Source organism: Solanum pennellii, chromosome 6 (genome assembly GCF_001406875.1).
Source record: "Solanum pennellii chromosome 6, SPENNV200".
NCBI lineage: Eukaryota > Viridiplantae > Streptophyta > Magnoliopsida > Solanales > Solanaceae > Solanum > Solanum pennellii.
In genome coordinates this window covers 49,337,582-49,350,402 of record NC_028642.1, presented here as the reverse complement: position 1 = coordinate 49,350,402, position 12,821 = coordinate 49,337,582, and the positions used below count along the sequence as shown (strand labels likewise).

The window sequence follows — 12,821 nt, the reverse complement described above, 5'->3', positions numbered from 1 at the left end:
AGAGCAGATTCAAGAGCATCATCAAATTGTGTAATCTTAAGAAAATTCAGCTAGTTCAATGGTTTGATTTAATTCAGCTAGTTCAATGGTTTAATCTTAAGAAAATTCAGCTAGTTCAATACCATTTTAATTTTGTGACATTTCTTAAGCATTTGAATTGATCTGGCAAATTGTGTAATCTTTCAAGGAAGATGGGATGATGGTAGATGGGTTAATTGAATTTGGGGCGGGTCTAATTTAGGAATGGGTGGGTTTTTAAATTAATTTAGGTTATTTAAAATCTGGCCAATAGAAAATTGCCACGTCATTAATTAATTTATTAATTGGATTTAAAAAGTAACCGTTAAAAATAAAGGGTAATATAGGACCTAAAGGTAGACAGCAAGGGTATTTTAGGACTAATATGTGGATGGAAGGTAATTTTGTACCATTTTTAATAGTTCAAGGGTATTTTAGGCCCTTTTCCGATTGAAATTTGCAAAATGTTTATGGGCTATATATTTGGGCCGAAAAGGTCAAAGTTGACCATTTGATGCCAACTTCTCAATTGGGCTATAACATGCCAATTGCCAAATTGGGCTCTTATTTATGGAAAAATTACTTATATACACATTATTAGTTTATTTATATTATTCCCTTCTTTTTAAAAATATTACTAAAATTCTTTTTTTACTTCTTAAACCCAGCTCCCTAGATAATAGATACATAACCTCCCATCTCCTAACCCACGTTTCTTTTTCCAATATTTCACTCCTGAAATCGCGCCATATTTTCTTTCCTATGATCTTATCATTTTAATTTTGAATTTTTTTTTCTCTCTCCAGTCAAAGAATTTCCCATTCTTTCTAGGTATTGTTTCTATTTCATTACTTTTGTTCATAGTTTTTTAAAAAAAGAATCAAAATTCTGATATGTTTATGGAGGATCCTCCTTCATTTATCTTAGGTTTTATTCAGATAACGTCATCCGATAAATCATGTTTATGAACATGAAGAAGTATGTTGGGTTGAGAATAGATCTAAAAAATTGTTTGATTCTCTAGTTATTGCCAATGGTGAGTATCGAGAAGGTGAAGAAGGATGTGTTTTCTTCTTCAAAAGCAAAGATTGGGAAAACCCCTAAAAAAAAGGAGTAAAAAAAATATCATCCCCAATTTCTTGTTCGAATCTACTCGAGGTAATGAGTTTTGATCTGTTTTTGTGTTTTTTTTTTGTTGCTCAAACTTTGAATCGGTTGTTAATTTGAAATTTATGATATATTACTGATAGATTAATGTTATCATATTGTAATATATCATCATGTAATTTAATTTTTTATCCCAATTTTTTCATTATGTTCTCAATCAATAAGAACATGAATGATACGTTTAATAAATTTCACGATATATCAGTACTAACATAACATATACTTGATACAAATCTATAAAGTTCATGGATATTTTTCTCAACCTTTTCTTTCAACTGATACAAAAATTTGTCAATTTTTCTTCTCAATATATCAAGTTAAAATATATTCAGCATATATCATGTTTATATCTATTTTATGTCATGCTTTCTATTCAATTCATAAAAAAAATTTATCAATTTTTCTTCTCAATGTATCAAGTTATAAATATATTCAACATGTATCATGTTTATACTATTTTATGTCATTAATTTTTGTTCATTTGTCAATTTTTCTTTTCAATGTATCGAGTTATAAATATATTCAGCATGTATGTTTATACATAATTAATGGATTTGAGATTCCGGCTAGGTTACCATGGCATTCAGTAAATGATGTTTACATTCCGGTGAATCGTGATGAATAATTTCATTGGATATTGGTTGTTGTTGTTTTGAAAAAGAGGTTCATACGTATTTACGGCTCAATATCTGGATCAAGGAGAAAAATTTATTCGAGTGACATTAAAAAATTATCTCTAATGTCGCTTACTTACCTCCAGAACAGTGAATTTATTTAATCAATCGGAGCGAACCAACTGGTCATCTCTTGATACTTATAAGGACAAGGAATTGAAGGTTTATTGAAACCAAAACACCCTTTTCTTGTTGAATATGCACAAGATACTATTCATCAAGGAAGCGACACACTGTAAATTTTATAAAATTTTATTTTGAAGTATATTTTAAATTCGTTTCTGATGTATCTTCTACATTTGTAGGGATTGTGGATTGTTTGTAGCGCGTTTTCTGAATTTACTAGCGATGAAATTATAATCCAATCTGATGCTTTCTGGTCTGATTATCTCTTCTCAAGATATTCAGCTTTGCTAAGAAAATATGGCAGTCAAAAGGCGCAGAAGGTATATTAGTGATAATGACGATCCATCAAAGCCTAAGCGTCATTTCATACCACCAAATCATAACGGTTTAGTTTATCCGGAATAGTTTCTGTGTATAGATGAATAGACAGTTTTTTTTAGTTAAGTACTACTTTCAATGTACATTAACTTAAGTATTGGAGTGTTTCTCTAAAAACTTATTTTGTCTGACTTTTAATGTCAATATATTTTTTTCCTTAATCTTAGATTGTATATTTGTCTTGATTTACAAATTTCTATAATTAAACAAATGTTATCAAATTAAATGTACATGATTCATTAGTTAATGCACATGATACATTAGTGTATACATAACTCAACAATTTATTTATAATTATAAGTGCATAACAAAATTTATTTAACAAAAGTAATATTGATACAAAAGTATTTTTCAACACAAATAGTTGTGCTAAAAATAGTTGTTTAATGTATGTATCAAATAAATTATCACACATGATACTTAATATACATTACATGATACATGATATATAGTCATTGTGATACAGTAACCTTAACAAATGTTATAAAATTAAATGTACTTGATACATCATCTAATGCACATGATACATTAGTATATACGTTACTCAACAATTTATTTATAATTATAAGTGCATAACATAGTTTATTAAACAAAAGTAATATTGATACATAAGTATTTTTCAACACAAGTCATAACAACGTATTCATAATTATAAGTGCAACTTAAAATTTATTTAACACAATCATAATCAAGTGTTTTTTAGACACCAATACTGATTAATAATAAATGTAAACAATACTTAAAATGATAAATGTTTACGTGAAAAATTGTTCAACAAAAATATTAATGTCTTAAAAAAATTACGATTATTTCACTTTTCTTTTGGAAAGAAAGTACAAGTTCTTCTGTTATGCCCTTCTTGTCCACAAGAATTTATGTTCACAGTGATCTTTTCATCTGCATTCTTTTTTCTTCTTTTTCTTGGTAGTGGATACACAGTTTCAGCTACCACATCCTCAGGAGCTGACCAATCTTCCTTATCTGGAATTGGTACCATTGGAATCTCATATGTCAATATGGATGCAAATCTTTGACATCCTTTTTTGTTAAAACAACGGTTGCATGTGCACAAGGTATCTCATCTAGTTGAAATCTTCCACAACGACATACTTTCCGCTCAAGACAAACAATGTATCTTCTTCCAGCTTCCTAAACCAAAAAATAAATTCAGATGATGGAACAACATGCGCGCATTAAAAAAGTAACAATTATTTCAAAGAAATCATGTTCAAACTGCAGATGAATCAATAATTTAGATACAGATAGTATAAAATAATATATCATGATACATACCTTCATCTTTGAACTTTTAGACGCGTTTATAATCAACACCTCCTCAAATCTTCTCCCTAATGTGTCTCTTGTATGAGAGCCTATTTCTCTGTTTTTGCAATGCAAGAACCAAAAAAAATTCTACACGTATCACAATATTTTATAATGTATCAACTTTATGATTACTGTTTCAGCAGTAGTATATTAAAGTATCAATAGAGTTAACTCAACGTATCAATAATATTTAAGAATTAATGAATCATTTATTAAAACAGATTTCACTCAATGTATCAACGAACTAACGAACTCATACTAAATCATTGTTGCTATGAAATTCAGTAAAGTTACAACCATATTCACTTAATGTATTAAGAAATACTCTATATACCAAATTCATATTCAGCATCTACACAAAAATCTTAATCACATACTTTTTAATTCATAATGTATCAGACATTCAAACAAAAAAATTGTATCACCATTTAAAGATCTGAAAATTTCACACTCCCATACCTTTGTCTATCAGATCTCTTTACTTTGCAACTGAAGTTGTTCTTTATTTAATATTTCACCATCACATCTACAAGTGTTGCTTTATCTTATATTTCGCCATCACATCTACAATTTTCAATGTTTTTCCTTGATACATCGATATCCAACTCGACTGCAATTGCTGCTTTGAGAATTAAAAATAAAATTGATTGTCCAACAACAATCCCATAGCTTTTGTAACTTTCATATTGCACTTCGCTGACCCAAATTCCTGAATGACTCAGTAAAATTGATATTCATCATGTAGCAAAAAAAAAAGAAATTATTTGAATTTCTCGTTTTCTCAATGGATGAACCTTTTCGTCAATGGAGATGATATAATTTTGAAATTTGAAATTTGTAACGTGTTACTCAATTACCTATTAAGATATGGAGTATTTAGGATCAGTTAGCCGTAATTTAAGCTAACTAACACAACATAATTAGTTATTATATTTTTTCCCTTTTTTAGCTCAACAGTTATTTATTTACTGTGTATCATTTACTATGTATCAGGTGGTAGCCATGTATCACACGCCGATCTTTTTAAGGGATTTTCTGTAAAATGTAAATTAGTTGGAATAGATTGTAATTCTTATCTTACACTATGAGATTCCTTTAATTTTTACATTTTAATACGACGTGTTAATAAATGGAAAAATTATCTAAATATACAATTTATAGAAAAATTACATAAGCAAGCTATCATATAGCAGTTAATTATGGTCTTAATTCCCTTAATAGATTCTGAGAGTAATTATCTATTTATTTAGATGACATTTCCAGGTTAAATTTTCCTTAAAAGAAACAGAAAACATTTGAAACTAGAACAATAAAAATGAAAAGGAAATGTCTTTCTTTCATTTACATTTGAAGTTTCTTTTAACATTATACATCAATATTAAATAGACCAAATTCATCGGGTAGCTTCCTGAATTTGGCACAAAATTTCACTTAGACCCCTTAACTAGCTAATGTTCATTTTAGGTACCTCAAGTAGGATTTCACTGTATCATTTTGATACTTTTTACTGACATGACATGGTAAGTATAATGCACCCAAAATCAGCGTGAAGGGGCTCTTTTTCAGGCCAAAAAATAATACTTAAAAAGTCAAAACTATCCTTCTTCCTCATTCTCTCCTCCACCACACACCATCCATTCATCACCGCTGTCACTATCACTATTAATACATTCAAATTAATTTTTTGATTTTTTCAGTTTCAAAAATTACCACAACCATTATCATCTTCTCATTCTTTTTTCTTTAGATCCAACAATTACAATTTTATTGCAATCTTTCAAGTTCAGTGCCACACAACATTGTACATCTATCACACCCATCAAGTTCATTCTAAACGAAAGGGACTACAACATACAAATAATACATAGCATTCATATCTGTGCTCCTTTTATAGTTTTATTTTTTTTGGAGGTATTGTAATATTATATGCACAATTAAAAGCATGAAATTGATGTACAAATTGAATCTGCAAGAAAAGAAAAATGAAAATCTGAATTTAATTAAAACCCCTAAAACAAAAAAAAAAAAAAGAAGAAGAGATTAGGGGTAAAGAGGAGGCGCCGGAAAAAAATTGGAAGAATTAGGAAGAAGGGGTGTGATAGTTTGCTGGAGTTTTAGAAATTAAATGCTTTTATTTATTATTTTTGGATTAAAATTAATTTTTCTTTATAATGTATTTTTAAAGTATTATTTTGCACTTAAATATTACGTGTCTTTCTTTAATTAGTCATGAAATTACATTATTCACGAGTGTGTTACATGCATAATGTAAATTTAGGAGATTGTTAAAAAAATGTCAAAATGACACAATGAATCCTACATGAGATGTCTAAAATGATTATCGTCCAGTTGAGGTATCTAAGTGGAACTTCGTGCCAACTTTACAGGGCCACCGATGGGTTTGACCTATTAAATATATAAGAGAAGTGTATCTCAAGATTCGGGATATCTGAAATAGTATTTTAAAAAGAACTTTAAAAAAGCATGAATATATTATGATAAAATGGTTTGTGAATCCTTGTACTTGTATGAGTTTGTATACGGAACATTCTACTTGATCATTTGTCAACTAAATCCTTTAACTCAATGAAAATTTATATTTTAAGCTTTTTAGACTAATGACCAAGCTTTAATTCAGTTTTTTCTTTCTATTTCACCTCACCCCACTCCCTCTCCCTTTTTTCTACTGATGATCAAGGTTCAAGTAGAATTTATGTTTATGTTATTGAGTTTAAGTTACGATGAATTTATGTTTTAGAACTTCTTTATGCTTGAGTAAGTCTTCCGCTAAATAGTCAGTCAGGCCAATGGTTCACTTGAGGATCATAAATAATTCTCGAGTGCAGGCCAAGTTCAGAATGTACGCTCAAAAAGTGATATCTAATTAATTCAACAATACCAAACTAAGAGAGAGCATATATAATGACCATTTTGAGTTATAAAGATGCCCAATAAACAAAAAGCAAAGGTAAACATCATATTACTAAAGTAAGTACATACCATTTTTAGTGTAACAGATGGAAATTACTATATGTGATTGTCATGACTAAAATTTTCAACTGTGATTACATTCTATATATCCCAAGTCAATTGAATCGAGACATATATCAATCCAATATTTACAATACAACAGAAGCTAAAATGTATATTATAGATAAAGATAAAGTCAAACAACAATGTAAAAGCAAAACAATCTCTCAAGAACTGGCATTACATTGTCATGAACAAAACTAGAAAGTACAGAGAATGAACAATGGAAATGCAAAAACATAAACCTAGAATAGATTATGTCTATTACTCAATTCATGCAAACACATATGCTAAGAAAATAGTTGCACTGTCATACATAGACGACCAACAAATTCACAAACTAAATTGCAGTAGTAATAATTTCTGTTAAAGAGCTAAATCAACGCCATTTCTGAAAGTAATTGTTGAGACCACAATGTCGATAGCTCCTACGTTTTCTCAAGCTATCATGTCTGCTCCATATCAATCCCTTTGGAGACAACAACGTCTTGAGTTCCTACATTTACTCCACCTATCATATCTACTTCCATATCAATCACTCTGGAGACAACAATATCCATAGTTCCTACATTTTCTCCACCTATCATATCTACTTCCATATCAATCACTTCAGCAGATCCATTTTTGTCTTGTCCCATGTGGTAAAATAATCCCCACAGGAAGCCCTCTTCGTCCCATCCTGCAACAACATCCACAACACATTAATATTCAACGATTGATCTAGTCTCTGATCATGAGAATCAGACTACAACTTGGCGGGATGAGACACACATTTATATTCAAAAGAAACCAAACAAATGTCCCCACTTTAAAAAGGCATAATCTTCTGGATACACAGGTAAATATATATATTTTATAGAGAACAATTGTGTATATATTACCTAAAACTTCATTGAAAATGAGAAAAAAAGATATAGAGAATATAGACGTACTTTGAGAATCGATGCACAAGGCTGTGGATGGAAATACAAGCAGCTGAGTATTATCTATGAATGTTCTCATCACCAAATCATTTCTATACAAGAATTGCACCAGAGCGCTATATCTCTTAGACCTACACCTACATATAATGAGAAACGAAAATCAATTTCTTGTAAAAACATTCCTGGGCAATGGGGCACTTTCACTTTGCAACCCTTAACCCATTTATAGATAGATAAATAAGACAAAAACTGACCTTTCTTTCTCGCTTGCAAAGAAATATAGTCCTATATCTTCTCTAACCGGAATGTGATTGTTGAATAGACTTTCTTGGATATCCTCGTAGGCAATCAGTTCAAATTTAAGAGTATCAGGCAAAGCAGTTGAGATATCATACACTTTACGTTTAACTTTGGAAGGAGGATGCGCCTCAATACAATTGTCGAATACCCCATGTATGAATTCGAAATGATTGAAGATGTCAAAACTTCCCCTGAAATGCAAAGAGGAAGATATACTAGTAAATTAAAAGAAATATAACATTTAATTAATCCTATTGAATGGTGCAAACTTTTCAATCGGGAAGAAACAATGAATTTGAATTAGAGATGAAGAATACTTACTTCCAGGAATGAACTAGAGAAGGATCACAAGAGCGTGTCATAAGTGGATTCATCGTTGTACTTGCTTTCACGCCATCTAGACTGCTAAGCTCTCGAGTTTTCAGACGTTTCTTTGGTGGCAGATTACTCTGACAAATCTTCTTTGCAGAGGAATGTGACATTGATCCATCAGTGTTCTCATTTTCGAGTCCACGTACTCCCTTGTCAATATTACATTTTTGACAACACCAATCCTTTGGTTCATCTACACAATAGCCTTTCACGCAATGCCTGAAAGTAAGAGGAAAGCAGAATTTTTGAATACATGAATAAGATTACGTGCGCAAAAAGACATGTCCCAATATGATGAAGTAAGTGAGTCATGACTTTCAGCGTTCCCAACTGATTGTCCACCTTTTCATGCTAAAAGAGTCAGAGAGGGAGAGAGAACTTACTGATGCACGTTAATGTTTTTGCATTGATAACAAGTAATTATTGCTTCTTGAAAACATGTATCACTGCAAATTTCACAAATGTTTTTCTGCAAGTTGACAAAGAAAATCATAGGCTAAAGCATAATTATAAAAAATCTAGTTTTTATCTTCTTTAAGCTAAATAACAGAAGCATATCCATCATGTTATAGAGCATAAACCTTGACGCAACCTCCATCTATTTGTCTAACTAAAATGCACTATAAAATAAAATCATCAATTGTGATTACAACTCAATAATCAAGAAAACCTTATCTCTACTATCTCTCTCGATTGACTCCAATCGATCTCTCCAAAAGGCCAAACCCACCTTTTGTTACAACTCTCACTAACACTCAACCCTACAAAGAGCCAAACCCACCCTTTGTACAATAAACTGTAAATTACAATCAAGAACAAAATAAGAAGATAATTCTACACGTTAAAAACCTTCTCACTCAAGAATGTTTTCAACGTAGCAAACCTATCAGTCTTGAAGACTTCAGTTTGATAATTAATTCTCACTTTTCTCTCTTTTTGAAGTCGTGATCTTCTATTCTGCGTATGTCCTCTTTTTATAGATATTCATGCTGCATCGAATCCTTATCAAATAAGGTAAGGAAATTGTATTTAAACAAGGATTACTTCTTTTGTACAATCCCTTTTATATACAACTTTCTTCCTTAATTATTAAAGTTTCCTTATTTGCATCAACTTGTATCTTTAATAATTAAGGTTTCCTTATTTGTATCAACTTGTATCTTTAGCACTAATTGGACCGTGTCAATATTTCGTGACAATTTCTGCGATCTCTGGCCGAGTTATTTTACTACTTGTACTACTTGTGGCTGGCATCGAACCTGCTTTGCTTAAGTTGCTTGTCGCATTGAACCTGCTTTGCTTAAGTTGCTTGTCTATCATCAAAACATATCAACTTGTAGAATTAGGATTCTATCAAATTCCCCCTTTTTGATGAAGACAAACCTGTGTAATGCAACTCATATATCTTCCCCCTTTTGACAAATCAAAAAGAGTCCAACAACCATCATCCATAGCAACAAAACCAATTAACATCCATAGCAGCAATAAAAGCTCAGCCAGTTGAGCATAATAAAATGTTCTGGCAACAAAACAAAGAGTAACAACACATAGTTTAACCAACTAAGAGAACCAGTTTCAAACAAAATGCTTTTTCAATGTGAAGGTTGACCAGGCTTAGTTGAAGCAGAAGCTAGCATATCCAGAACTCTGTCAACTCTTGCATTGTTAGCAAGTTGCTGCTGCACCATCTGATCCTTCAACCTGTGAATTTCAGCTTTTGAAGTGTCAAGTTCAGCACGTACCTTCTGGTTTTCTGACTCAAGAGTGGCATACTTTTCTTCAGCCACTTTAAGTTCCCTGAGTAACTGAGCAACAGGACCAGATGTACGTGGAGACGCAGTTGCAACCTGTTCCGACTCCATGGGAATGCCACAATCAGCAAGGATGGTTTGAGTGAACATATCTGCACGAGTCAAAATTCTGCCTTCTCCCAATGGTACTTCAAATGCATCAAACACTCTAGTCAACAGGTTTCCAAAAGCTAGCTGATGAGAACCTAGCTTAGGATCCACAATTCTAGCAAGATGTTTGATAAACAATGTGGGCCAATCAATGCGTTCTTTGCACTCAAGTGCATTCATAAGTCCCATGTCTCTTATGGAGGCAATGTGACGTTGGTGACCTCTAGGCAGTATCACCTTATGAACTATCTCGAAAAGAAGCTTATGCAAAGATCTCATAATTCCCTTTAAAACAGTTTGAGCCCTAGAATTGACTCTACCTTGAGAGAATTTGGCTGGTAGGCTAGAATATTCATCAAAACCCCAATTGTACTCATTTATCCCCACAGATGGTATATGCAAGATTTCCCCAAGTTTGGTTGCATCAAACACAATGTCAACCCCCTTTACACTAGACGACACCACATCTCCTTCTAAGATTACCAAGTTCGTATAGAACTCTACCACTTCCTTTTCATAAATCAAACTAGGTTCAAGGAATAACTCCTCCCACCCCTGAAACCTTAGTAGTTCACAAACCTGCTTCACTATATCCATTGAAAGTATATCAGGGTGAAAGGTTCTACCCCTAAGCACTGATTTGGTTTGGAAGTACTTTTTCCTTCCCACTTTGAGAAATTTATCTGTATTTCTCTTTGCAAATTTTGATTTTGATTGAGGAGTTGCAGAGTGTTTACCCTCAGACATATCATCAGTTTCAGAATCAAGATTCATGGGAGAGACGGATGAATGAACAGGAGACTTACCCAATCGTCGACGCTTCACACCAGAAGTTGTATCATCAGTTGGTTTGACCACGTTCGCACTCCTTGTTACAGGCCTGTGTGGACGAACCTGTTTAACTGCAATGTGCTTTCTTGGCCGCCTTGGTTTTTTCGGGTGAAGGGTACTTAAAAGAATATCATCATTGAGTGGAGATGGTGGTGGATTTTGTGTAGTGGTTTTGTGAGATGGGGAAGAAGGGGGGTTATGTGGAACAGTGGTTGTGGGAGTTTCTGGGTTTGGTGATAATGGGGTTTCGTGGACTGGGGATAGAGGGGTTTCTTGGACTGGGGATAGAGGGGTTTCTTGGATTGGGGATAGAGGAGTTTCTTGGACTGGGGATAGAGGGGTTTCTTGGACTGGTGATGATGGAGATTCTATGATGGGTGGTGGTGAAGATTCGGCACCTACAGGTGGAGATGCTTCTTTAACTGGTGGTTGTGGAGATTGAGCTTTTGGTGATGGAGATGTAGATGGATCTGATTTGGGTGTAGATGGTTTAGTGGGGAGATGGCTTTCTTGCACAGCATCAACAACTGGGTTTTCTTCCCCCTGAGAAAATGCGCTATTAGACGAGCTTTCGTCATCAGAGTAGGCAACTAGTGGATTAACCATGGTGATGGAAGAGATTTTGTTTTCTTGTTTTTCTGAAGGATGAAGATGAGAGAAAGTTGGTTGCTTGTTTAGAGAGAGTGCTTTATTGGGAACGGTTTTGATGTTGTATTCGAGGGGTTTGAGTAATTATGGGGGATTTACATCGAGGAGACGTGTGCTTTGACGGTTGCACCTGCTTTTCAGAGACGTGACATAGGAGAGAGAAGATGGAATTGTTTCCCCCCCTTTTTTTTTATTTTTGACAGATAGGTGTAACTCAGTTGTATAACCAACTTGACTGAACCTGGTTCATATCTCCTTAGAACTTGGTTGGACAGAATTCAATCTAAAAAGATGAGCCCTAACTCAAGTCTATTTTTCTGAAATGACTCTCTTCCTAGTGCCTTGGTGAAAATATCAGCAACTTGATCCTCAGTTTTGCAGAACTCCATTACTATGTTTCCTTTTTCAACATTATCACGAAGAAAGTGATGTCTAACATCTATGTGTTTGGTGCGTTTGTGTTGAACTGGGTTTTTGGCCATGTTCATAGCACTTGTGTTGTCACATAGAATAGGAATACAACCTGTTTCTATACCAAAGTCTTTAAGCTGCTGTTTTATCCAAAGAAGTTGGGCACAACATGAAGCAGCTGCAACATACTCAGCCTCTGCAGTAGATAGAGCCACTGAATTTTGTTTTCTAGTTGCCCAAGATATTACACATGGTCCTAAAAAGTGTGCCATCCCAGAGGTACTTTTTCTATCAACCATATGTCCTGCATAATCTGCGTCAGCAAATCCCTTTAGATCAAAAGAGTCACCAGTTGGATACCAGAGAACCAGGTTCATTGTGCCTTTTAAATATCTCAAGATTCTTTTGACAGCTTTTAGATGTGATTCCTTGGGACAGGACTGAAACCTTGCACATAGACCAACACTAAACACTATATCAGGTCTACTGGCAGTGAGGTATAGGAGTGATCCAATCATACCTCTATATCTAGTGTCATTGACTGGTGAACCTGGTTCATCTTTATCAAGCTTTGTTGTTGTCCCAATGGGTGTGTCATTTGACTTAGCTTCATTCATATCATACTTCTTCAGTAATTCCTTGATGTACTTTTGTTGATGAATTGATGTTCCAACTGGAGTTTGCTTAATTTGGAGTCCCAAAAAGAAGTTTAACTC

At 33.2% G+C, this 12,821-nt stretch overlaps 1 protein-coding gene and 1 long non-coding RNA gene across 2 annotated transcripts; one reads left to right on the top strand and one right to left on the bottom strand.

Annotated features, from left to right (window-relative positions):
- The first annotated feature begins 692 nt into the window (after positions 1 to 692).
- Positions 693 to 2,524, top strand: LOC114077677. The gene is made up of 2 exons (XR_003579040.1): positions 693 to 1,176; positions 2,165 to 2,524. It is a non-coding gene; the product is annotated as an uncharacterized LOC114077677 (long non-coding RNA).
- Positions 2,525 to 6,901: 4,377 nt separating this feature from the next.
- On the bottom strand, positions 6,902 to 8,912 carry LOC107022393. The gene is given in 6 exon segments (XM_027917955.1): positions 6,902 to 7,174; positions 7,177 to 7,398; positions 7,652 to 7,773; positions 7,897 to 8,133; positions 8,264 to 8,533; positions 8,896 to 8,912. Coding segments are annotated over 6 exon segments (957 nt in total). The 3' UTR covers positions 6,902 to 7,085.
- Positions 8,913 to 12,821: the final 3,909 nt, after the last annotated feature.